Below are 27,262 nucleotides of genomic sequence, written 5' to 3'. Positions count from 1 at the left end.
TAACTTATATGCAGAGTACATCATGAGAAACGCAGGGTTGGATGAATCACAGGTCGGAATTAAGATTGCCGGGAGAATTATCAACAACCTCATGGCAGAAAGCGAAGAGGATCTAAAGAGCCTCTTGTTGAGGGTGAAAGAGGAGAGTGCAAAACTGGTCTGAAACTCAACATTACAAAAACGAAGATTATGGCATCTGGCCCCATCACTTCCTGGCATATAGAAGGGGAAGAAATGGAAGCAGTGACAGATTTTATTTTCTTGGGCTCCAAGATCACGGCAGATGGTGACTGTAGCCATGAAATTAAAAGACACTTGCTCCTTGGGAGGAAAGCTATGGCCAACCTAGACAGCATAGTAAGAAGCAGAGACATCACCTTGCCGATAAAGGTCCGTCTAATCAAATCTATGGTTTTCCCCGTAGTAATGTATGGCTGTGAGAGCTGGACTATAAGGAAGGCTGAGCCGAAGAATTGATGCTTTCGAACTGTGGTGCTGGAGAAGACTCTTACGAGTCCCCTGGACTGCAAGGAGGTCAAATCAGTCCATCCTAAAGGAAATCGACCCTGACTGCGCATTGGAAGGACAGATACGCTCCGGGAGAGAGCGCAGGACAGGAAGGCCTGGCGTGCTATGGTCCGTGGGGTCACGAAGAGCCGGACATGACTTAACGACTGAACAACAACAAGCCTGTGTAGAGAATCCACTAATGCCAAGGGGCATGTGGAATATGGTTTTCCAGTGCCACTTGACTCAATGGATTCAGCTGGGAGAGCTTGCAAACTGCATTCCCCATGGCCTCCAGAGGCCCATAAGTGTCCTTTGCCTTAAACTTGGTAATACTGGAGCATCCAGGCTGTAAAGATAAAGTCTCTGCTACTGCTGCCTGCCCTGCTAATCTCAGCCCTTTCTACCTGTCCTTGTGGCCACCAATTCCCCTCCTTTCATAAGGCTATATTTGGGGGAAGTGGAGGAACCAGCAGTGAGATCTCCCGGGCTTGTCTGCTTCAAGAGAACCCCCTCCCTCTCCCCTCCCCAAAGGAAAAGAAAGCCAGATTTTTCCAAGCATTTCTGAAGAATCCCAAGAAATGCCAAGCCAGCAATGTATTGGGCTGGTGGGAGCTCACCTCTCACGACTCAAAGCCTGATCCCAAAATGTCAGTTCTGTGAGATAGCTGAATTCGCCTAAAATCTCCCAAACCTTAGACATTTTCCTGCGTCACTACAAGCAATTTTTGCACAACAAAGGGACAGCAGCCCTGCAATTGAGCATTCTCCTTGGGTCCAGTACCAAGGCATTACACAGTCCCAAGGACAGGCAAAAGCGCAAGGTGTGGCTTTGATTTGTGTCTCTACACCTGAGCTCCATCAGGAGCTCTGATCGGCCCGTTGATCGTCTTCTCAACAGACATAATACACATTCATTCATTCATTCATTCATTCCTCCTCCTCCGCCTTCTCCTCTCTTAACTACCAGATGTTTTTTGCAGCCAAATCTAACGAGACTCAAGTCACTCCAAATGCAGTGGAAGCAGAAATGTTTATTAAAAAGGATAAGACAAGAAATGCGATGTGTGTGTGCGTGTGCGCGTGCATGTGCACATGTGCAGGAATCTGCAGGCCCACCCTCTGGAAAGTCACAAAGCGACAGTGAAGCTTACTGCACACAGAAAATGCCACAGCTGAATCAATTATGGGAAACAAACTCCTGTCTGAATCAACCTGCAGCTGAAATCAGGTTTGTGTTTGCCTGGAAGGAGCAAGGCTCACTTCCAATATATTCAGTCTGGAGGGCGATGTGGTGGAGGATGGTGCTCCAGACGCTTTCTCCTTGTGCTCCACTTTGCACCTCTTCAATGACTCATGCAGACAACACAAGCAGATCCTGACAAAAAAAAGGAGAAAGAACCAGGAGGGCTTCATTCAGGAGCTTTAGTCTCTATTTCTTTGACAATCCAGTTTTGCCTGGCACCCATGTCAGTGTAGTCCCACAACACGGCCCACTCGTCTCATGATGTTCCAGCATGTTCAAAAGGCATGTCACTGAGAAAGCGGCTCTGGGACTGAGATCTTGGGATACTCGTGCCTTAGATTAAACCCTCACTGCTTTGAAGAGCCCTACCTAGTAATGTCCATATAACTTTTAATGGTGCAAGCGCAACAAATGTCAAAAAAATTGTGCCTAACTACAGAGGAGTGGATTTTATTTATTTTATGAAAATATGTGTTTAGAGCATTGAAGTTACTGCGTTGGATCCAAACTTACTCATGCTTAGAGCAGACCTGCTGAAATCAATGGGAATTAAGTTAGGCATGACTAACTTGTCCCATTGATTTCAATGGGTCTTCTTTGAGTAAAGCTAAGTCTGGATCTGGCTTACTGCTTTTGATCACACAATTGTGCTAATGCACCAATGCCGAACAGCCCCATTCCAGTCAGATCTTCCAGGCATGAGGACTCCGGACATGTGCATACACTGTCCCTTAATTCCTCTCTCAGTTCCTAAAGTCTCTGTGCCCAACGTGCTTTTTTAATTCCATTTTCCAAACTCAGCTCTGGCAACAGAAGAGAAAAGACTGGTTCACACATGTATATGCAACCCTCCACACGCGATTACTGCACGCTTGATGACTGAAAATGGAAGCCCCTTTTGGACCAACAGTGAATGTGAGGAAGGAAGGAAGGAAGGAAGGAAGGAAATGGGACCACACATGTGATCTTGCTCCCTCCTGGGCATTCACTGAATGTTTGAAATGAGCTTGAACTTGTGAACTGATACCACTGAATTGCATTCCATTTGACGTGATATGACAGCCCTGTCAGCAGTGTAAGCCTGCAATTGCCCCTTGACACATGTGTGTCGTCATCACTTGATTACCTCTAAAACCATTGATTGCTTTTCTGCCAAAAAGCACTCGTGGGAATGCACAGCTATAAAGCAACGGTGGAGTCATTAAATGGCAAATGTTTCTGTGTGAGCCAGCTTGAAGCTGCAGTGACATAGGTTGTGCGAGTGAATACCGTACGTTCAGACTTGGGGCACTTACTTCAATGACATCAATATCAGCGTTGTTGAAGTCTATGTTCAGCAGCTTGGGGAGGGGGACGCCCCCGCCTAACACAGCTGTGGTCAGAAAGAAAATAGGATTAATCTTCTGGCTTCAAGAGGAAACTGTTTCCAGAAGGGTAGCTGTGTTAGTCTGTTGCAGTAAAAACAACAGTGAGCCTTGCCGTACCTTAAAGACTAACAGGTTTATCCCGGCACGGTCCACTTCATCAGATGCATGAAGTGTTAATCTTAAACTGGCATATACACATGCTAGGCAGTGGATTTGGGGTTGGGGTTGGGAGATGTAACTGGATAATTTCCCCCCTTATTTATTTTATTTATTTCATTTCTATACCGCCCAATAGCCGAAGCTCTCCAGGCGGCTCACAAAAATTAAAGCCAAACAGCACACAATAAAACAATATAAAACATATAGAACATTAAAACCACAGTAAACAGTACAAACAGAATAAAACCAGAATAAAACCTAGCAGCAGTGCAGGAGATTAAAATACAGATTTAAATCAGCAAAGCTAAAAGTCTAGAAAGCTAAAATGCTAAAATGCCTGGGAAAATAAAAAGGTCTTCACCTGGCGCCGGAAAGAATACAGTGTAGGCGCCAGGCGAACCTCACTAGGGAGCTCATTCCACAGCCGGGGTGCCACAGCAGAAAACGTCCTCCTTCCAGTAGCCACCCACCTCCCTTCTTTTGGCAGGGGCTCACGGAGAAGGGCCGCTGAGGATGATCTTAAGGTCTGGGCAGGCACATATGGGAGGAGGCGATCCTTCAGATAACTTGGCCCCAAGCCGTTAAGGGCTTTGAATGTTAATACCAGCACTTTGAGTCGGGCCCGGAAATGGACTGGCAGCCAGTGCAGCTGAAAAGGTACTGGTGCAATATGAGCTCGCAGGCCAGTCCCTGTTAACAATCTTGCTACCCTATTTTGGACCAGCTGAAGTTTCCAGACCCATGTATCTCTTGTTTTCAAAGTTTTCAAAGGCAGCCCCACGTATCTCTTGTTCTGGTCTCTGCCACCCAATTTTGCCCAAAGCAAAACCAATCTTGTTTTTTGCATTTCTAAACATCTTGCGCAACAATCCACTTCTTATTTTATTTTTCCACTTCTCTCATTGGTGGTGCGGTTCCATCACTTCAAATAAGCCATTAGTCTTCTGGAATTGACTATCAAGGTTATCTATAACATCCCCACCATTCTGCCTCATTTCCATCCGATTTCAAATATTTGGGCAGTGGCAGTTGATCTAATGTTTTTAAAATGCAAAATTTAATTAAATAGTTAAAAACAATTCAGTTTAAAATTTCAGTAACAGACGTGTTCAGACAGCCAACAGAAGCACCCCATCATATGTCATTAAGTGCCATTCAATGCCTGGGTGCAGAGGGCGGTCTTAACCTGGCGCCAAAAAAGATGGCAGCGTTGGTGCCAGGCAGGCCTCAGTGGGGAGCTCAATCCACAGTCAGGGGGCCACCACTCAGAGGAGGCACGTGAAGGAAGGCCCCAGATGTTGATCTTAGTGTCTGGGTAGCTTCATGTCAGGAGAGGTGTTCCATCAGGAATTGAGGCTAGGGATAGGAGAGCTAGGGATTTTTGCCTCCAAAATTCACTTTGAACCTTGTTTCGGCTCGCATCCCTTGTTTTTGGCCCATTTTTCAGCTTGTTCAGATGGGGAAACTCTGCATTTCTTGCATATTATTTTAGAAGTGTGCACTTTTCCCCATTGACAAAAGTGTGAAAATGCTTATTTGGGGGCAGGAGGAATGCATTTCAAAGAGCACATTTTTTTTTTAATACACATTTTTCTAATGCAATCACAAATTGAGGAATTTGCAAGCATTTCTCAATAAAAAGTGCTCCTGCTCATGTTCGTATCTGGAATTGCACACGGGACATGTTAGCATGATTTGTGGAAAGGAATGAATTCTTGTACATCCCTAATTGGGGTTGCCCTGAACTTTCATGTAGGGATGTTGGAGGAATCCATCCTCCGACATCCATTTAGGCCTCATCTGGAGTACTGTGTCCAGTTCTGGGCACCACACTTCAAGAAGGATGCAGACAACCTGGAGAGGGTTCAGAGGAGGGCAACAAAGATGATCAGGGGACTGGAAACAAAGCCCTGTGAGGAGAGACTGAAAGAGTTGGGCCTGTTTACCCTTGAGAAGACGGAGGGGAGATATGATAACACTCTTCAAGTACTTGAAAGGTTGTCACAAAGAAGGCCAGGATCTCTTCTTGATCATCCCAGAGTGCAGGACACGGAATAATGGGCTCAAGTTACAGGAAGCCAGATTCCGGCTGAACATCAGGAAAAACTTCCTGACTGTAAGAGCAATACGACGATGGAACCAATTACCTGGGGAGGTGGTGGGCTCTCCCACACTGGAGGCATTCAAGACGAGGCTGGACAGCCATCTGTCAGGGATGCTCTGACTTGGATTCCTGCATTGAGCAGGGGGTTGGACTCGATGGCCTTGTAGGCCCCTTCCAACCCTACTATTCTATGATTCTATGATTCTATCCAGGGGGTAGATTTTGCTGAGCTTTTAGCAGCTCAGCCCCCTGGACTTTGACTTGCTTACCTGTGAGCTGGCCCAACTTGATGCAGATTGAGTTGGGCCAGCTCGTGAATTTTCAAGAGTTTCCCCCCTTAACCAAGATTTACGAAAATGGCATAAGTTTTTGAATTATGAAATGGCAAATTTCAGCTGCAATTTGTGTGATTTGTGCAAATTGCGGCCATAATATGCTTAATTTGTGCAAATTGCACCTGCATTTTTATGCAAATAAGCATATTAAGGCTGCAGTTTGTACAAATTATGCAAATTGTGGCTGAAATTTGTGCACGTTATTCAAATTGAATCCACAAGGGAAAAGAAATCCAAGGAAAGTTCCCAGATTCCAGGAAAAAGCCCACTGCTGGGCTTGCAAATGGCCATCCCTACTTTCATGCAGTTTCATTTGGGGCATGAAAGAAAGTGGCCGGAGTGTTAAATAGTAATTTTTGAATGTCCTTACCATTCATTGCTGGAAGGAATGCAACATCAAAAATCTTGCTAACTAATCCCTCCATGAGCAAGACCTGCATCAACAAGAAAAGGGGTTTAACAGCCCTGGCTTCTTCAAGGTTGAAAAACAGGCAAGGGCCCCATCATGGGGTTTCTCTGGATTTAATTATGTCTTTACTCTAAACCTGACAGACTCTAAATCACTCTGCTTGGCATTCCCTCTTGGCTACAAATGTCTGCACTTGAAGTGAACCCCAAGAATTACAGTTGGTCGCAAATCTTCCCTACTATCCAGATGTGCTTTATCTTCCTTGGCCACAGAGAAAAGAATTCTAAGACTGATGCTAAATATCCCTCTGAACTTGCAGTATGGTGTCAGGTGTTTTAGACATGATGAAAGGCAAGCCACTGCATGTGACATGTGCACTGTTAACTGAACGACGTGCTTGTAAAACCTCACGTGGTTTCACACATTACATTTGGCAGACATGTACACCTAACAATGTAATGTGGTAATGAGGCAAACACATGTTTGGAAATGCATCCATCACAGCATCAAACAGATGCACTAGAGAGCCAAGATAGGCTGCAATTCCATGTCAAATGTACAGTTGGTGGAAAACCTGGACTCATGTCTGCTTAACATGTGCTTACGCCTTTAGCGACTTGCCTCGTACTGCTGGCTTCTGCGCCTCTTGCCTGCACCTTCTGCTTCCACTGCATTAGCATGGGAGGAAGCAGGAAGAGATGTTCTTTGGGCACATGGTATGACTTGGTTGTCAGCGACCCATCTCACCCTGAAGGCAGACCTCCCCTTTCCCTCACCCGACTGCTCAACCAAGCCATATTCTTACATCAAATTTCCCAACGTTCGTAGAAGCCAGTGAGAGGTGGGTCCTGCAGAAATAAAGAAAATAATCAAAGGGGAATCAGAGTAAACCTACAGGTTTCTTTCTATCAGTGACCTCATCTGGCTCCAATGAGGGATGATCCACACACAGAAATATTCAGAACTGGGGGCCTTGAACAGGGTCACATGCAAAAGGCCTCTCCCAGCTTTCTCTCTCCTGGAGAGGGAACACAGTCCAGGAATTCCTCCCCTGCTGTTGAGCATCTTTTCAGAGGAGTGTCGGAAGAAGGGGAGAGCTTTCCCAGCACACCTATGCATGGGGGCAATCAGTGCCTTTGGTCTGGCTGATGTCCAGTTTCATTTTCCCTCACTGACTTGGGTTTGTGACTAATTTGGGGGCGGGATTGGGGGTTTGAGATTTTTGTTTTGGTTTGGTGCTTTAGATTGATAGTTTAAACTTTGATGCAAGTAGCCTTGGCTATTTCTGTTGCAATGGAAAGGCAGGAGATAATAAACGTTCACCTAAAGAAATGATCCTTCTTCATTGCCTCCCCCCACCAATCTCCGTTAGGCAAATGTATGAGCCAAAGAATGAAACTTTTAAGTTAAGAGAAGCTTTACTTACTTCTCAAGTTCGACACTAATTTTCAGCTTGTTGTCTTCAACAGAAAACTTGGCAAACAAAGTACTCTCCTATAATGAAAAAGGGCTCATCCAGTCATTCCTTTAATCACACCACTGCTGGATTTCTCCCCCCCACCTAGGGATGTCAGAGAATTTCGCCACGAATCTTGGGGAGGCCGAATGCCAGCGCATTCGCCCCCCCGAAATCAGTGGCGAAACGGTCTGGCCCCCGCCCCCCCCCCAGGACGGGACTAACCTTGGGCGAATCTCCCTGGCGGCGGCTCCGGCGGCAGTTCGGCGGCAGTTCAGCAGCCGCCGCCGCCGCCATTTCCGAGTTTAAAAAAAACACAAAAAACAACGTGATAGGCTACGTAAAGATTTACGTAGCCTATCATGGCTAGATTTTAAAAAAATACCGTGATAGGCTACGTAAATGTTTATGTAGCCTATCACAGCTGAGTAAAAAAACAAAACAAAACACTGCACGTACGCAAATGGCGGCACCCATGGGCGCCGCCATTTGCGTTCCTTATTTTGGCACGTCTAGTCGACGTAAACATTTACGTAGACTACGGCAAAAATAAGGGGAACACAAATAGCGTAGACGTATTTTAGACTTTCGTACATCCCTACCCCCACCCCAAGCCTCAAGAGAGTCCAGGCCAGGGATGGGCAAATCCCCCATGTCTAGTCCGGGGTGGGGGGTCTGTTGTTGTTGTTGTTGTTCAGTCGTTCAGTAGTGTCCGACTCTTTGTGACCCCATGGACCATAGGACGCCAGGCCTTCCTGTCCTGCGCTCTCTCCCGGAGCGTGCTCAAGTTCATATTCATTGCATCCATGATGCTATCTAGCCATCTCATCCTCTGCCGTCCCCTTCTCCTTTTGCCTTCAGTCTTTCCCAGCATCAGGGTCTTTTCCAGGGAGTTTTCTCTTCGCATTAGGTGGCCAAAATATTGGAGCTTCAGCTTCATTATCTGTCCTTCCAATGAGCACTCAGGGTTGATTTCCTTTAGGATGGACTGATTTGACCTCCTTGCAGTCCAGGGGACTCGTAAGAGACTTCTCCAGCACCACAGTTCGAAAGCATCAATTCTTCGGCGCTCAGCCTTCCTTATAGTCCAGCTCTCACAGCCATACATTACTACTGGGAAAACCATAGCTTTGATTAGACGGACCTTTGTCGGCAAGGTGATGTCTCTGCTTCTTACTATGCTGTCTAGGTTGGCCATAGCTTTCCTCCCAAGGAGCAAGCGTCTTTTAATTTCATGGCTACAGTCACCGTCTGCGGTGATCTTGGAGCCCAAGAAAGTAAAATCTGTCACTGCTTCCATTTCTTCCCCTTCTATATGCCAGGAAGTGATGGGGCCAGATGCCATGATCTTAGTTTTTTTAATGTTGAGTTTCAAACCAGCTTTTGCACTCTTTTCTTTCACCCTCAACAAGAGGCTCTTTAGATCCTCTTCGCTTTCTGCCATTAGGGTGGTATCGTCTGCATATCGGAGGTTGTTGATAATTCTCCGAGCAATCTTAATTCCGACCTGTGATTCATCCAACCCGGCATTTCTCATGATGTACTCTGCATATAAGTTAAATAAGCAGGGTGACAATATGCAGCCTTGTCGTACTCCTTTCCCAATTTTGAACCAATCGGTTGTTCCATGTCTGGTTCTTACTGTTGCTTCTTGACCCTCGTACAGGTTTCTCAGGAGACAGGTAAGGTGGTCTGGTACTCCCATCACTTTAAGAATTTGCCACAGTTTGTTGTGATCCACACAATCAAAGGCTTTAGCGTAGTCAGTGAAGCAGAAATAGACGTTTTTCTGGAATTCTCTTGCTTTCTCCATGATGCAGCGAATGTTGGCGATTTGATCTCTAGTTCCTCTGCCTCTTCTAAACCCAGCTTGTACTTCCGGTAGTTCTCGGTTCGCATACTGCTGAAGCCTAGCTTGTAGGATTTTGAGCATCACCTTGCTGGCATGTGAAATGAGCGCAATGGTGCGGTAGTTTGAACACTCTTTGGCGTTGCCCTTCTTTGGAATTGGAATGTAAACTGACCTTTTCCAGTCTTGTGGCCACTGTTGAGTGTTCCAGATTTGTTGGCATATTGAATGCAGCACTTTAACAGCATCATCTTTTAGGATTTTGGGCTGGTTGGGGCCCTGCAGAGTTCTCCGGAGCCCTGCCGCATCCACTGGAGTGGGTGGAGTGGCTCTCCAGCTTTCTAAAAGATGCAATAGGCTAATGGCAGCTGCCATTCGCCTATCGCGGGAAAATTACAGTCGTGAATGGCCATTTGTAGCTGTAAAGCACTTACATAAATTGCAGCTGTTTACAGCTGTATTTCGGTAAAAGTAAGTGCTTTTCGGCTGCAAATGGCATGATACAATACGCTATTTATGGCTATAATTTTCCTGCAGTAAGCTAATGGCAGCTGCCAGTAGCCCATCATGATTTTTAGAAAGCTGGAGAACCACCCCATGGGAATTCTTGTGGACATGGAGGTGAGTCCGGCTGGTCCGCTGTGCCCTGGAGGTCGGATTCTTTGGAATCCAGCCTCATTTGAGTCCACTGCAGATTTCTCCAGCATCCCTAGTCTGGGCCCACTAACTCAGACTCATGGACTCAGGAGTCACTCCTTGACCAGACTTGCACTGCCCATCTAACGTGAAATGCATGGCCTCCCTGGCAGTGACCAGTTCACTTTGCTTCCCATCCAATGGTCTAATTAAATAAATAGCCAATAGCCACGATTACAATGGCACCACAGCTACGTTTCTCAGCTGGAGTCCGAAGCACAGAGCTTGTATCCCAGACGATACGTGTCCCAAACATATAGGTTTGGATGTTGCTTCAGAGGTCTGGGCCCATCTGTGGAGCCGATGTGCCAGCTCCGCCTCCACCCACCATGTGAGGATGGCATATCAGCCAATGTGCATCAGGTCCTACATGTAGAGGCTTCCCTGGACTTCATCTTGGGAACTGGCCACGTATGTACAGACCCTGCACAGAGGGAGGAGGCAAGACCAGCACAACAACTCCACAAAAAGGGCCAGACTGGAGCTCTGAAACGTCATCTGACCCAGCCGGTGTTCCCTTTGCTCAGCGAATCGGATGATAAAGGACTGCGAGAGATTTTTACAATCAGGAAACACACCCCTCCGGCAACACACTCAGATCAAGAGGGCCACATGAAAGGGAGAGATTCTGTAATTCCATGGCTGTTTCTCAATACTCACAATGTTTAGGACACAGAGGGATTGGTAGGCATTGTTTGGCTGGGATGCCAGCACTTCAGAAGTAGCCATAAGGTGGATCAGGCCCTTGTCTTTCTGCAGTTTCACAGATGGAACCTCAGGGACAGACACCTTCAGAAGGAGGGACCGTGGCTCCGGAAACATCTGGAACACCTGTGGATCGTCCAGAGGAAAGATGTGGAGAATGCAGTGTTGGCCCGCATCAGGGACCTGCTAGTCTGAATCCTATGGGCCACATTGGCATGTCTCTCCAGCCCATTGTGAACCCCAGGCACTCCCTTTCGGGGGCAAATGCATCTGGGTCCCAAATTCATGGGCAAGGAGAGGGAGATACATTGCTATCAGCCATGATGGTGAAATGGGACCTTCAGATTCAGAGGCAGCATTTGCTGCAATCTGGAGACCAGGTGCTGAGGGACTGACTGCATGAGAGGCCTGTTGAGTTCACGCCCTCCTTGCTGACTTCCTGCAAGCATCTGGTTGGACACTATGGGAGAGAAGAGGCTGGACTAGACCCATCTCATATGGACACAACAGGGATGCAAGCTTGTGAGTGCAGCGAAGGGCATGTGGGGCAATTGCTTGATGGAGAGCACACGCCTTGCAGGCTGAAGGTCAGCTCCTAGCAATGCCCCAGGTTCACTTCTCAGATGCATCAGAGCAACGGCAGTGTCCCAGCCACCTTGAGAACCACACGGTTGAAAGGTGCCGTTGAAATGCTGTAAATAACTAACTGAGCCAGAAATCTAAAGCACACTTACTAGGGAGTAAGTGTCAAGGAGCTCAGTTGGACCTACTCCTGAGCTCATGTGCTTAGGAGCACATTGCACATCCCTTCCCAAGGTCTTGATCTTCTGCTGCCAATCAGAGTAGGCAATACTGGGCTACATGGACCAATGGCAGCTTCAGATATTCATCCATGCCATAATCCTATGGATGTTTTCTTTCACATTGTCATGGCTTCACCCAGGCAATCCTGGGAATTGTAGTTTGGTGACAGGGCTGAGAATTCTCTTACAGGCCCCTAATTCTTCCTCCTGGGAACTATAATTCCAGGTATTTCTAGGAAGGGGAAATGACTGCTAAACTAGTGCGAGTGTAGATATCTCTTAAGTGGATACGAGCATGATGCTGAATTGAAAGTATTCATGTTGGGCTGGGTTGCTGGTGAGTGGGCTTGCTTATTGCTTTTTGCAAGCCCACCCCACTAGCAACCTGGTGCCCTCCAGATGTGTTGGACCATTTGCCATGGTGGCTGGGGAATGATGGGAGGTGTAGTCCAACACATCTAGAGAGCACCAGGTTGGGAAAGGCTGGCGTATTCTTTGCTTGACATTCGTTATATCATGGGATATTTGGTGGGGTTCCCTTATTGGTCTGTATAGTCATTTTTTGACATGGACCCTTGGGGCAAAGCAGGTTTTGGTTTTTTTTTTTCATTTCATTGTCTATGCTTGCTGTTGCAATTGTTATTTATATTCATGCAGGAGCAAGGAGAAATCCTGCATTCGTTTTTAAAACCGCCTTATTGCTCAGTGCTCATGGAATTCGTACACCATTCATTTCCCGACTTTTCCGCACCTTTGCCTGCCTCGATTTGCAAGCTCAGCTGCAGAGGCAAAACTATAATGCAGCACACCGAACTGCCTGTGCAGCAGCTGTTTGCAGCCGTGCCCAACGGAGTTGTGCAAAGTACTGGCTCAGACCCAGACTCAGTGGAGCGGACTCACCGCAGGAATCAAAGCCCCGAGAGTTGAGGTCGTCAGAGGAGGGAGTTCAGGGAACTGGTAAAGAAAGAAAAAAAGAAAACGCACAAAACATAAGCATGGACATTCCAGCTGGTCATTCTTTATTCCTTGGCTACATCAGACTTCATCTGAACAAGGGCTCTCCAGGGTTTAGCCTCAGGGCCTGTTTTCAGTGCCAGGACTCAGCCTGGCAACTGCGAATAAGAGAGTGCCTATAGAGAGTGCCCTTAATTCTGAAACCACAGTCAGACATGATACATTTGGAGTTCGGCACAGTCATTTCCAGGTCAGAGGGTAGCTCTGGTGTGAGCATCTCTATTTGGAAATGAAGGATGCGGTTGTCCGACATGCTGAAGGCTCTCATTTGCCCCTGTGCCTTCAGCTTCCCATCTTGGCTTGGAGGCTACAAAGGTATCCGGGATCCTCCACTGAGCATCAACCTCCCAACTCACCATTCCATCTGAGATGTCAATGTTCAGAGCCTCTTGTTTTTGCAGGACAGCAATGACAGAGCTGAGGAAGTTCACGGAGAGCCCCAGCTGGGAGTTGGTTGTATCGGCCATTGGAGGCATTGGAGGCATGGGCACCCGTGGTGGCAAGGGGACAGCTTCTGGCTTGCCCAGTGGGTAGTCAAGGAGGGGTCCAGCCACCTGCCCAACTACAGTCTAGAAGAAAGGGACAAGACAGTTGCTGCTTCCAGCAAATACCAGCAAATTCCAGCAGTTTCATTTTGTTGTCTCCTTGAACTCCACTAGTTTAGTGATGGAATCATTGTTCTGAGGATGGGTTCGAAGGCAATCTTATAAAGATGGCAGGAAGCACTCATCTCATAATACTGAGAATGGAATTTCCCGGGCTGGCCCAGCTGCACAGTCAACCCAAGCTTTTGGCTGGAGCTGCCAAAATTTAAGGGCACAAATGAGGTCATGGATTATCTGAGAGGTGCATCCCATCACCCTCTGCAGAAATGCGGAGGCTCCCATGCAGCTGAATGCAGCCAGGCACTTCCTGTCAGCATCCTCGGGCGTGACAGGCCCTGTGATCAGGCCACACAACCTCTTGGGGCGTCAAAGATGCTCCCAGCCAGCCCTGGGGTTGCCCCAGTGGCCAGAGTGCGATGAGCTCCACTGACAGCTCCCAGCTGAGATGCAGAACTCTCTCTTGCACCCCTTTCGTAGAAAAATGAGCCCTTGCCCCAATCCATGACGGCCCCCAAATCCCATTTTCTCCCTCGTATCAACCGTGTGCAAGCAATGCTTCTCCTGCTCCCTAAGCGGGCCGGAATGGCCATTTTTCTTGCCCATTAGCCCAGTTTGGAGAGATGTTTTTGGAGCTCTTCACAGCCTGTTTGGGTTTTTCAACATGTGGAATAATTTGGCATCATCTGACCTCTCTGTGGCTCTGGCCTATGACTGCCCTCTTCCAGCAGTGCTCCATGCTTCCCCTTTCGCCAGAAGGAAGCCCCTGTTGCTCCTGGGGGAAGGGCAGTGTGGAAAACCCCAAGCCAAAGTATGCCATGGAGTGCATCTAGGCTGGGATGCATGGTACCTGGGATGAGGTCAGAGTCAGACCTGCCATTCTTCATTTAGGAAAGTTTAGAGACTGGGAATCTCTACCCTAAATTGTTCCTGCTCATCACACCCAATTAGGGCCTGCATCAGGGGTACACCTGGTTGATAGGGCCGGCCCTACCAGTAGGCTTAGTGAGGCAGCTGCCACAGGCAGCAGATGGTAACAGGTAATGAGTGGCAAGGTGCTGGAGGACAGAGCTTGTTCACCTCCCTCTCGCTCTGGGCCAGAGGATGTGGTGGTGCGTGGAAGGAGCAGGGGTTGCCCCTGCCTGCTTGCTGATGGACTCTCTGCCTGCCAGGCAAGCAAGTGGGAGCAGTGATGAAAAAGAGGATGCAGAGCGGCAGCAGCTGGTGAGAATGGCAGTGAGAAGGGAGGCTCCCTGAGGGTAGGGATGTCTGTCACGGGGAAATCCAGTTCTTTTTTGGCTTGGCCGAGTTCCGTGGCACGCACGACTCGCTCTGCGTCTGTGAGATGAGCTGTGGGCTGTTCCCCGAACTCCAGTAACTTTTTTGTGCATTTTTGGGAAGTTCTCAAATTTTCACACATTATGTCCAGTTTCGTGCAAATCACAGCCAGATTTGTGAAAATCACACCCAAATCTATGCAGATTACATTGATTTGGCTGTAATTTGCATAATTTGTGCAAATTCAGCCGTAATTTAAAAAATTGCTCAGAAATGTGCGCAAATGGCAGAACCCTCCCCCCAAGTACAAAATTCCTGGAAAATACACGAACTGGCCCGACTCACTGCAGATGGAGTCAAGCACTGGAATGGAACCCAAAGTCCGGGATGTTAGCCTAGGAAAATGAATTGAACCCCACGGCCCAAACAGATTTCTCCTACATCCCTCCAACTGAGGGAGGGGGCCCCTGGAGGGTGGCTTGCCCAGGGGCCCTCAAAGACCTGGACCCGGTGTGTGCACATTTCCTGCAGCCTGTTTCCATTCTCTCATATTTTGCTCCCACCCCCACCCCCCACGCTAGGAAACCAGAATAAGAAAGAGCCCAGTCCTCTCCACTCAACACCCTCCCCAGTGAGTTCAGGCAGAATAGACCTAGAAAAGCTAGATTCAAAGCCCACTCCCACAGTCAAGGTAGGATCCACAGACAGCAAAAACTGACTTTCCTCTCTCCCGGAAGTGAGAAAGGAGCAGGAGCAAATCCATGCAAGGCCCGCTGCACTCTCAAGGTCCCTTCAGCAAACTTGGACTTACATTTAAGTCAACTTCCAGGAAGTGTCCGGTGACTAGTGGAAGGCTGGAGACCGTGTACTGGACACTCCCCAATATGCCCAGAGGGACCAGAGCTGTAGGAAGGGAGAAGGGCAACAAGAGAGAACTTAGGGGTTCCCGTGCTTCTGTTCACTGCTAGCTCTTCACACCCTGATAGCCAGATCCTGGGTGCCATGAAGAGCAGCAGTGGGCTGGGTGCAGACAGAGCAGGCCCTTGCAGGATACAGCCCACCAGGACATTTGTCTGCATAAGTACCAGCCCTGGAACTGGAGCCTCTTCAGAATGCCACCTCGTGCTTCCCAAAACCACACAGCAAACCTCCAGAAGATCAAAATTCAGACCAAGTAAATTCTGTGTCTACAAAAAATTCTATGAGTTTTGAAACTACCTCACTCAAAATGGATCGATAGGTGGCAATTCAGTCCCCCGTATTCTCCTCATCCGTATGTGATGAGAGTAATAAATATGAAATGTTATGATAGGTGGTGGTGGACGTGCGGGGATGCGGGGGGTCAACCAGCTCCTTTGCAGTATGGAATTATGTCCCAGAGGCTGGATGGGGATGGAAGATGCAGTCACGTCATCATTAATCATTGACAGAGCACCTTCAAAGTGCAAAGACGTTACAAGTCTTTCCCTCATCTCTTCCCTCAGCTGAACTACCACTTGGCTATTCTTACTTGCAGCCAGTGCCCTGCAACGTTGACTCAAATCTATCGCTGCGAAGACCAAGACGGCGCACACCCAGGCATGTGTGCTGCAGGGCCAGAAAGAGGGACAGCGACCTTCCACTGGTAGGGGTGTACGGATTACTAGCCCCATTCCGGTCCAGGGCTTTTGTGGTGGGGGGAGGCGATCCCTTCCTCCCCCCGGAATCCTCCCTGGCTGTCTCCACTCCGTGGCAAGTCTGCAGAGCCGCCAGCTGGGACCACCTGCAGCCGGACCTCCATCCGCTGCCTGGCTGTGGCCGCAAATGTGATAAACATATAGGTAGCCTATCACGGCTAATGCAGGGACGCAAATGGCGTAGCAGCCATTTTACTTACTTATGTAGCCTATCACAGCTAAAGTAGAGAGGGAAATGGCGGCCGCAGACCGGGGCAGCCATTCGCGGCCGCAGACAAGGGCAGCGGATGGCCGACAAAAAGTAGGGTCCGTCCTGGGGAAATTTCGCAGGGTGGCGGGGGGGGGGGATTGCTCCGTTCCACCACGGACTCCAGGGGGCTGGATTCTAAAGAATCTGGCCTCACTGGAGTCCGTGGTGGAATTCTCCAACATCCCTATCCACTGGTCTCTGTTTCTGCTAGGGAGGCATCCTTAGGCCAGTTATAGTGCTTCAAGTGAGGAGAGATTTTGAAGAGTGGGCAGACAGAAGCAGCAACAGAAACTTACAGTTCACAAGTCCCAGCTGTTCATTGACAAGACCTAGGACAACATCGAGGACTGGACAAAGCTGGAAAATGCAACATTCCAATGAGACGTTTGTGGCAAAATGTCAAGAAGCTAATTTGCAAAGCAAATAGAGCAATTGTGCGAACACTTATTCCTGTTCCCTCCTTGCCTTTTTAAAAGGTTCATCAAAGGTTATGTCATGGGGGAAGCATCGTGTCCAAGCCAGAACTACAGCCAGTTAAGGGCATAACCCATGTGTGCAAGCCTTGAATGATTTCTATGGGGGCGGTGCAGGAAAACATCCTGGTGGATTGTGCCCTGATACAGCAAAACAGGAGGGCCCAAAGCTTAATTCCAAATGTTTTCAATTGCAGGGGAGGGAGAGAAGGAAGGAGCTATTCCACCAGGCATGAAACTGGCTCGGGGCCCATCAGATTGATAGTTTGGACGAATTCACTCTCTTACTTCCTTTGGTGCCATGTGTTAGCCAGCCAAACTGAGGCCTTGATGAAATCACAGAAGGGTTGTTAACTACCTTTGCAGTTTCAGAAGAAGACAGAAGGGCAGTGTAGAAATATTTAAATGAATGCATGGATTGGCTTGTATTAAGCGGGAAACTCTGGCTTAATGTCAGTTAACAAACTAAGGGCAGAATCCTATGCATGTTTAGGCAGAAAAAGGTCCTAAAACTCTTGTGCTGGCTGGGGAATGCTGGGAGCTGTAGGACTTTTTTCTGTCTAAACATGCATGGGATTGCTCCCTAAGATAGTAAACAGGATCTAACATGATAAGAAGTCAGGATGTAAAGGGGAACTCCAGCTTAATACAAGCCAGGAAATTATTGAGGTGAGTGTACAAGGAGAGGGCAGGAGGAATATGGTTTAGGATGCTGAGAAAAATCATCCAAAGTTGGCCAAGATAAAAAAAGTAACACTTTTAAATGGGAAAATAAATGGCTAAATAGGTACCCAAACTGAGATAGCTACAAAATGGGGAAACGTTCAGGGCCTTTTTTATATATATATCTGAGTTGTTAACTAGAGTTTAGAATGCTACACACATGCTCGCTCACGTGCGCACACATCTATCTATCTATCTATCTATCTATCTATAGTAAAACACAGACAGATGGTACATTTTCCTGAGGATGAGAAGGGCTAAAGAGTAAAGAACTGATAGATAAATGTGAATTTGTTTATTAAGTTTTGAAATTGATGTGTTTAATGAGAATATACCTTTGGTAATATTGGCTTTTTAGGTGGAAATTATGAATGGTGAAGATTGCACAGTGTTCAATAGAATCTACAGAACCTCCTTTGTATTTGATGCAGGTTACTGGATCATGATGTATATTATACTAATTATTAAAATGAAAAGGTGTTAAGAAGGTTTAAGAAGCTTTGAATTATTTAAAGAGAGAGAGAGAAAGGCAGCAGGATATGCCGTAGTTCTGTGAGGGTTTTGGCAAGAGGGAGTTACCTGTGTGTCTTCCAGATATGGCCTTTGCTGTCATGAGTAGAGCCTGTTGCATTTATGGCTAGACATATCTTGGCTGATCACAACACTTACCAGGTCAGGGAGGAGCTTGTTAAGGACACGTGCCAATAAATTATCCACAATTGGAAGCAGGCTGGGGAGAGAAGGGAAAGACAACAATGACAAAGGATTGAGGAGGGGAGTGAGTGGCCAGAAACTCCACTTACATCTCCAACTGAGTTGTGCTTCCCACTCCCCTGAGCAGGGAGAAGGCCAGGGCAGCATTTCCTTCTGACCAGATTGTTCTGAAGACATATGGATGGTATCTGTGGATTTCCAAGAATGCAAGGCAAGCAGAGCACTTTGGGAGCAATCTATCAGCACAGCAGATGACACTCCTTCATATTCCCCCCGATTCAGCTTGCAGCCTCCCAGGGCTGAACCCCAGATTTAACCAACTCTACCTAAAAACAGTGAACTTTCTGCCTCTGTCAAAATTTACCTGTGTCCAATTTCCAACTGCAAAATGCTTCCAGTTGTCTCTCTGATCCTCCCCTAAATACTGATGGGCAGCACATTCCAAAGTCTGGAGACATTAAGGTCCATCATCCAACAACTCTTGTGTAGGAGGGGGCGTTGCAAGACTTTTTCAGGCACCAATGAAGCAGCCTTGAATAACCCAAGAGTTTCAATCCAGGATCCCTTTCAATGCTGTACAGCAGGAGAAGCAATTTTGTGGCCTGTAGGTGTTTTGGACTACAACTCCCATCATCCCTGACCACTGGCCATGCTGAGTGGGGCTGATGGGAGATGTAGTCCAAAACATCTGGAGGGCACCAGGTTGCCTGCCTCTGCTGTAGAGGATGCTAGGGTGTGAATCAGGAAATATATGCAGGGGCAGGGCATGGACCAAAAGAGAACCCTGTTCTTGAAGGCGATTCAGAAACTGCAACTGGTTCAGAACGTGGCAGATGGATTAATTTCTGGCATGAGCTGCCTAGAACATCTGTGTTGACTGAGCTACAATGCTGGTTGATTTGTTTCAAGGTGCTGGTGCATTGCTTACCTTTATAACCTTTTATGTTCTGGGCCAGGACACTCCTGGCCCAGACTCTTCAAGAGGAGTCATTGAGAATCTTTTGGTGCTTCCTCCATCTATTCGATTGGTGTGGTGAAGGAAGTTTTTTGAAGATCTGCAGATCTGGGACTGGCAGATTCGGGGGTCTGCCCCCTTTAGGTAAGTCTTAACCTCTAGTTAAGACTGTTCTTCGTTGTAGTTTTAATGCAGGCACTATGATTTTAATTTTCCCCTCCTCTTTTTTTTTTTTTACTTTATATTTTTCATTGAGTTTTGTTGAATTTGTATACCTTACTGAGAGAATCCTGATTGAAAATGGATTACAAATGGTCTCATTAAACAATAAATCCAAATGGTGCATGGCCCTGAGAAACAGGTCAAAGTCCAGATGGTACAAGACCACTGAAAAGGGAAACTTCTTTGGAAGACACAAAACTGTTGGTTGCTTGCATCCCTTGGGCCATATCCTATCAGAGGAAGATGGTGAGCCCGCCAGCTACATGTACACCCAAGAAGATATGGAGACCAAGTGCAGAAAGCATTCCCAAGGCCATACAGCAAGCCTTGGGAATTGTGGCCAGTCTGCTTAAGCGGACAATGCTCACCCTCTGAGGAGTCTGATTTTAATGCCTCCGAGAAGGGTATCACAATGATCGATCACCAGCTTGGGGTAGCTTGTGCCATCCATCGTCAGCCGGACAATTGCTGTGATGTTCACCTCCACCGCAACGTCAAGCAAACCAAGGAGGCTGCATTAGAAAGAAAAGGAAAAGTCCAATGGAACGGTTTTCACGATGCTTTTAAGTTGGGTTTTTGCATTTCCCACATTGGTATGTTGAGTGTATTACCTACATTGGCTAAACTAGTGTAGATTCAAGTTGGCCCTCTCCTGCTTTACATTCAGCCCCTCTTATCATACATGTGTGCAAACTGCTCGAGTGATAACAGACGAGCCTAATAAGAGCTCTGCCAGATGAAACCAAGTCCAGCTAGGGATGGATGAAACTGTCAGTTTCGGTTTCTCTCAGTTTCTAATTTTCCAGTCTTAAGTTTGGGTCATGCCAAATTTTAAGAATTTTTTTTTAAAGAAAACCTCTCCTGAAAATTTCCATGAGTTTTTTGTGTGCATTTCTCCTAATACATGCATCTTTGTACATGATTTTCCCTGACATACACATTTTTGCAAGCAAGCTTCCTAATATAATGCATTTTAATGTTATTTTCACTAATATATGAATTTTTCTGTTCACATTTCCCTACAAACTTTTGTATGCTTATTTTGACTGGAGAACTCCATTGCAAAATTTGGAGTACTGTGAATTTTGAAGGAAAACTTTCAGTTCACATATTGGTCTGAAAGTGCAAAAGTAGGCAAAATCACATTATAATGCAAACTGAACTAATTTCTCCCCCTTCCCTATGTCCAGTATCCTGTTTACAATAGTGGCCAGCCAGATGCTTCTGGAAGACAAGCAGGCAGGACATGAAGGTAATGGCCCTCTCCCGCTCCGGCTCCCCAGCAAGGCTTGGCAGCATGCTGCCTTTGAAAATGTCAATGTGTCTATGCAACCACCTTGAGCAATGGCCACTAATGGGTGGTCCATGAATGCATTCATTTTTAAAACCATCTCATTAACTGGCCATCATCACATCTTGTGGCAGCAAGTTCCATAGGTTCATTACGCACTCTGTGAGGAGGACTGTGAGGAGGACTCCGGCTGAACATCAGGAAAAACTGCCTGACTGTTAAGAGCAGTATGACAGTGGAACCCATTCCCGAGGGAGGTGGCGGGCTCTCCCACACTGGAGGCCTTCAAGACGAGGCTGGACAGCCATTTGTCGGGGATGCTCTGACTTGGATTCCTGCCTTGAGCAGGGGGTTGGACTCGATGGCCTTGTAGGCCCCTTCCCACCCTACTATTCTATGATTCTATGACTTTCTGTTGTCTCTTCCAAATCTACTGCCAACCAAGTTCATTAGAAGTTTAGTATTACGAAACAGGGAGGAACTTCTCTTTATCCACTTCCTTACTAATAATTTTATGAGGGAGCAATGCTATGGGTGCTAGTCAGCAGCTAGATGGCCATAGGATATGTGGTTTTCTGGAGAACTGACCTTGGAGCTGAGCACTCCGCAGAACAGCCCCGTGCTCCGTGCTCAGAAGAGAAGCATGGAGCACCCAAAACAGGGCGCTCCGGGAGGTGTTCCGGGGTGGGGAAGGCGGAAATGCCAGTAAGACACATGCTATGTGTCATCCAGCAGCCTCCTCCCCCACTCTGCCTTCGCCTAGCCGCAAATGCAGGGCAGGAGAAGCGGGAGGGAATGATCCCCTCCCTGCTTCTCCTGCCCTGCATTGGATAGGCGGCCGCCTCCGAGTTCGGAGGTGGCCGCCTATCCCCATAGGATTGTGCCCTAAACCTCTATCATACCACCCCACCTGCTTTATTCCTACTTATAAAAGTCCCAGATACTTGCTCCTTGCAGAGTTGTCTCTGGACCTTGAGAGAATAACAAGCACTGCCACTGCCTTGGGTAACCTGTAAAAACATTCAGTGTGCACTAAGGATGTACAGATTGTGCAAAATCTGTTCCATCTGTGTTTTGCAGGTTGTCAGGTGCATTTCATTCCGTCATCTGTCCATCAATGGAATTGGGTTTTTTTTTAATTTCTGAATTTGCACAAATTTGCACAATTTGCACAAATTTGCACAAATACAAATTTGTGTAAATTTCTACAAAATGCACAAATCCCCCCCAAATATGGATTTTCACACTTTAGCCCATAGGAGAAATGTGCATTTTCCGCCAGGTTTTTTTCCCATATTTTTCAATGATGAAATTTGCACAAAATTCCCAAAGATTAGAAAAACGGCCCACAAGTCTGCAGAATCCGCCCAACAGAGGTAAAGCCAGTCTGCTGCAGAATCCACAGGCTGGATTTATATTTGGTTCTGTTGTGGATTTCTCCAACATCCCTACTGTGCCCTCAGTGTGCCGAGTCTCAGATGTCCCTGAAATCCTTTGCCTCTGAACCTCTAAAGCTGCTATTTGCGCTGGGAAGAGATCCCCCATTGGCTTTCCTCTCTATTCAAATCAAATGGCACAGCAGGAGGAGCAATGTTCATCAGGATCACAGCAGAGAAGGAAAGGGTTAAACCCTCCTCCCCCACAGCTTCGGTCCCAATAGTTACCACTCCCCCTCCCCCCCAATCCATGGCTTCTACTTGCAAAAAATAAATAAATCCATGAACATCAAATGTAAAGATGGATTTAACACCATATTGAGTTTGGTCCTCATCAAGAGATAATCTTTTTATATCCTAAAAGCAGTAGCTGTCAGTGCTGGGATGCCTGGGGTACAGAGCATCCACTCTGGAAAAGGTCTCATGGAGCTGGATTTCTTGGTCTAGATTAAACTGAACTTTAATCTGACCCTGGGATCCACTGTGTCCCAGGACAGCCTTCCTCGTTTCTCAGAGTGAGCCCAGAATGAAGAGCAGGGCTGCTCAGAAGGTGCAGGCCACCAAACATAAAACTCTGGCCACCTTCACAAGCAGCTGACAGGGTGTATCTCCTCCTGAGGCTTGGATTGTATGGTAAATAAGCAGCCAGGCTTTGGGCAAATGTAACCCTCGGGAAGCCATTGTCGGAGCAGCACCTCGAGCCGAAGTGAAGAAGCTCCAGCTGCATGAGTTGGAGGAGCCAAGTTGTCCTGCTTACCTCTTCCCTTTGAGCGCAACCCTGGTATATAAATCCAGGTGGATCCCAATTCCAGGTAAGAGTCTCAGGTTGATCCTGGGAAGAGTCAGCTCCACAATCCGTAGCCTGAGGGGAACAAGCAGGAGGTGAGCTCACCCAGAGAAGTCCATATCTTACAACCTACCAGTGGATACAAACTGGACATGAACCCATTTAAGCTGGAGATCAGGAAAAAACCTCACTCTTCTCTGCACAGTCAAATCCTGACTTCTGTTCATTATGACAGAATAATGGCAACCAGCTTTTATACATGTAGATTGAGTCAAACGTCTGGGATTGGGACCTTGTGTAGACAAAACTCTGCTGCCTGGGTTCAAGATAGAATCTCTACTATTTATAATACATGTTGTGTGCTTTCTCCTTTTCTGATGCTGCAGGTATTTGCTGACCATCTGGGTCAAAAAGGATTCCCCCACTCATTTATTATTTAGGATGGAGGGGAACATATGGCCCTCCAGATGTTGTTGGACTGCAACTCCCATCAGCCCTACCTAGCATAGCCAATGATGAGGGGTGATGGGAGCTGCAATCCAACAACATTTGGAGGGCCAAACGTTCCCCATCCCTGATTTATTGAGTGGCACACTTCAGCCAGAATAAGCTATTACAGCACAAGCATCACTGCCACTGAAAACAGCAGCACCAGGCCTTCTTCCCTCCCTCTCTTCTGAAGGAGGAGGAGATGCAGGGCTGCCATTTTCAGCAGCAGCAACGTGTATCTCCTATAATCCTAACTACAACTTCTGATCTTAGAGGCAGGATGTTGGGTGCTGTGAAGTTGCTACAGATAATATTTCATTTTCCGATGATTTTGTGGCTGGAATTTTCTCATACTGGCTCTCTTTGCCTGAGATGCGTTAGTGGATGGGACAGGGACAAATGAAGCCACCGTGTGTGAGTAGTGAAGAAAACTGCTTAGGAGATGCACCCGCAAGTTTTACCTCAAGCTGTGTATACACAAAAGACTCTTTCAGATGTTCTCGACATGTAGAATAGACACCTCGGTGTATGTGGGGCAGGGTACAGCATTGCAGCAGCATCCTCAGCCCCCGACCCACCTGCATTCATAAGAATGCCTGAACAAAGCTCCCCATCCCCCTGCCCACAGGTAGCTGCAGGCACAGAGGGCTCTTGCATGGTTGGATTCCTTGCTTTTTTAGTCTTTTCTAGACATTCAAAGTGCTGACAACAAAGACAAATGGGGGCGGGGAAAAGGCCAGTGGCAGTGGGCTCTGCATCTGACCAACGTGCCTAAATGTGCCTAAAAAGCAGGGGAACCATCATTGCATTGCATTTTATATTTTTAACGGTTCTGTGGCATTTGAGTCTTTTAATTGCTTCTAATCCACCCAAAGAACATTCATTATTGGGCAAATCAGAAATGTAATAAATAAATAAATACATAGGGTCTGCCACTCACTACACACACACACACACACACCCAACGCATATTCATGTAGCAGGAGCTTTTGAAACTTTCCCAGGTAACTTTTGCATTAACAAGTCCTTCTAAACTGGGGCCGCTCACATACAGTCTGCAGATTAATTGCCTCAAGTATTGAGAGAGAAACTCAGAGCTCCCTTACCCTGTGAGTCCTTGGACTGTGCTGAGTAAACCTCCTTCTCCGAGGATGCCAAGGATGCCTCCTCCTCCAAGTAGGCCTCCATTGCCCAGCAGGCCTCCATTACCAAGGAGACCACCACCTTGACCACCACCAAGAACTCCTGCGGTGCCAAGCAGACCTCCATTCCCCAGCAGGCCTCCCTGACCCAGCAGGCCGCCAGCCCCTGGACCACCACCGTTGTCACCAGCACCATAGGCAGCCTGCCCTCCACCATAAGCAACACCTCCTCCTCCTCCAAGCACGCCACCCAGAAGGCCTCCGCCACCGCCACCAAGGAGACCTGCAGTGACCCCCCCCAGAAGGCCTCCCCCCCCACCTCCCAGGAGGCCTCCGCCACCACCAAGGAGGCCTCCTACTAGACCACCATCACCACCACCTCTGTTGCCGAGTGGCAGCTCTTTCATTGCGCCTTGGAGGGCGTTGCTTTGTGCCATCGAGTTGGAGACAGCTGCAAAAGCAAATCACAAGAAGTGAGTGTAGATATATACGGGGACAAGGTATATATCCTTGTATATATATCCTTGTGTGTATATCTATCTATCTATCTATCTATCTATCTATCTATCTATCTATCTATCTCCAGCAGAGCTTTTTCGGGCATGGCAGGCTGAATGCATGCTTCATAGCTGCACACAGGACTGGGTGTTGCAAGAGACACAGAGCTGCGGCGGCCGGGGCTGCGGCTTCAGGTCTGTGTTGTTCTGCCTCGTAACATCTCACTTAACACAGCATAAGAGCACAAGCAGAACCCTGCCGGATCAAATGGAAGGGCCACCCACAGTGGCCAGCCAGAGACCCTGGTCTGAAACCCTGGGGTGTCTCTGCCAGTCCGTGTAGACAGCAACACTCAGCTAAACGGGCCAATGGGGTGTGAAAGGTGAAGGGAGAGAAGTGAATTGGAAGGGATATAACAGCTATGGTACAAAGGTAAAACGCACCTCAGAATTGTAAGGTGTTCTGAACAAAGGGAAGAAAGGATGACGGGATAAGTAGAGAAAAGATCCTGCGCAGACTAATTCTGTGGGGCAGTGGGGATCAATATGAGGCACCTAAGTATATTACACGGAGTCAGACCATTGGGGTGTCTAGCCCAGCACTGCCTACTCAGAGTCTTAGGGCACAATCCTATGCATGTTTAGACAGAGAAAAGGCCGACAACTCCCAGCATGCCCCAGCCCGCTTTGCGGGCTGGGGAATGCTGGGAGTTGTCGGCCTTTTCTCTGTCTAAACATGCATAGGATTGCGCCCTTAGACAGGCAGCTGCATTTCAGGATCTTAGTTTTTTCCCCAGGCTTTCTCCTTGGCAAGCAGAAATTCAGTCTGAAAGCAGCCATTCCCGAACTGGAGATTCAGCAGTGGGAAAAGTTTTCCCTAGTGAATTTCTGCCAGCCATGCAATACAGTATTCATGCAGTAAAAAAATAATAATGTAAGTGGCGATTCTACTTATTCCTTTTAAATCAGAAATGGCATGACATGGGAATACCCAGCATGGATGAACCCCCTGTGAACTTGCATGCTCTGGCACAGTCAGTTGTACCAGCAGGTTCACTGGACTGCGGCAAGCATCTCTTGGCTCGGGGATGCCTCCATGCACAGTCTGAATGCAGCTGATTCTCTGTGTGGCATACAGACGGCTTGTGACTGCTGCTCAGTGAATATTACCTGAACAGGGTCCAGGTTTCTCCCAGATTTCACTTTAGAGAAAATTGTTTTGAGGCAATCTGAAACTGGATGACGCCTCAAGAATTCTCAATAAAGTTCCAGATGCAAAGCCCTAGGTTGGCCTCACTTGTGTGAATCATCTAGAGTTCTTTCTTTTGCAGGCTCCTTGTCACTGTAAATCTATTCCTTTTTTGTGGTAGAATTTGCGATCCAAACCACATGCCAGTTTAGGAGTGGTGGATCGGCTTATGGTCTTCCTTGGAGCTACCACCACGTGAAATCTCATGGCAAACCTGGAAATTGCTATATTATGAACGCTGTGTCACAATGCAATCCTAGACATGTCTACTCAGAGGAAAATCCCATTGAATTCAGTAGATTTACACCCAGTAAGTGTGCAAAGGATTGAAGCCTTGGTCTTCTATAATAAAATGTAAGACATTTGTTCAACAGCACCTTGAGACTAACTTTTTATTATGAAATGGCATAAGCTTTCATGGACAACAACCTACTTCATCAAATGCTGAGTTGGAACTGAGTTCCAGATTAGTATACATACATGCCATGTATAATTAAAATGTTAGTCTCAAGATGCCACTGAACAATTTTCTTTCCTTAGGAAATTCCTGCTTGGGTAAAACATCCAAGGGATTCTGAAGGAAGAAAAGACAGTTTTGATAAGACCAGCACACACTGGTCTGCAGAGTTTTGCACAATGATGGTGCCTTCACTTGGAAATCAGACTAGATGACCTTAGTCTGTAGTCCCTTCCAGTGCTCGTACATTTTGACTTACCATTATGCAATACACCCTGATTGACCCTGATGACGGCATCTGTTGGGAGCAACTGGCTTTGCGATGGGGCCAGCAAACCACAGAAGATGGAGACGCTCAGGACTGCTAACAT

General features: G+C 47.3%; 1 protein-coding gene across 1 annotated transcript; it reads right to left on the bottom strand.

The window, feature by feature from the left end:
- Window positions 1-1,522: 1,522 nt before the first annotated feature.
- Window positions 1,523-27,262, bottom strand: LOC146349077 (BPI fold-containing family B member 4-like). Its single transcript, XM_084851827.1, has 15 exons — window positions 27,151-27,262; window positions 24,653-25,139; window positions 23,028-23,132; window positions 19,912-20,055; window positions 18,322-18,382; window positions 16,753-16,813; window positions 15,342-15,433; window positions 13,007-13,219; window positions 12,537-12,590; window positions 10,789-10,959; window positions 7,554-7,621; window positions 6,933-6,975; window positions 6,089-6,152; window positions 3,049-3,125; window positions 1,523-1,885 (listed from the first exon to the last, which is right to left on the bottom strand). Exons 1-15 carry the CDS (start codon window positions 27,260-27,262, stop codon window positions 1,862-1,864), a joined length of 1,776 nt encoding a protein of 591 aa, XP_084707953.1. The 3' UTR covers window positions 1,523-1,861.

Source organism: Heloderma suspectum, chromosome 4, assembly GCF_057233095.1.
Source record: "Heloderma suspectum isolate Gila_16-S chromosome 4, 16-S_ref, whole genome shotgun sequence".
Taxonomy (NCBI): Eukaryota; Metazoa; Chordata; class Lepidosauria; order Squamata; family Helodermatidae; genus Heloderma; species Heloderma suspectum.
The sequence above is the reverse complement of the archived record's forward strand: the minus strand, read 5'-3'. Positions and strand labels throughout refer to the sequence as shown.

What these genes read in the sequence shown, in the direction of transcription:
- LOC146349077 (XM_084851827.1), bottom strand. Translation starts at nt 27,262, where the DNA reads ATGTTAGCAGTCCTGAGCGTCTCCATCTTCTGTGGTTTGCTGGCCCCA. An exon ending in ACAGCTGGGACTTGTGAACT is followed by an intron (nt 15,434 to 16,752) that starts GTAAGTTTCTGT and finishes CCCTTCCTACAG; the next exon opens with CTCTGGTCCCTCTGGGCATA. An exon ending in CCCTCTGTGTCCTAAACATT is followed by an intron (nt 7,622 to 10,788) that starts GTGAGTATTGAG and finishes TTTTCATTATAG; the next exon opens with GAGAGTACTTTGTTTGCCAA.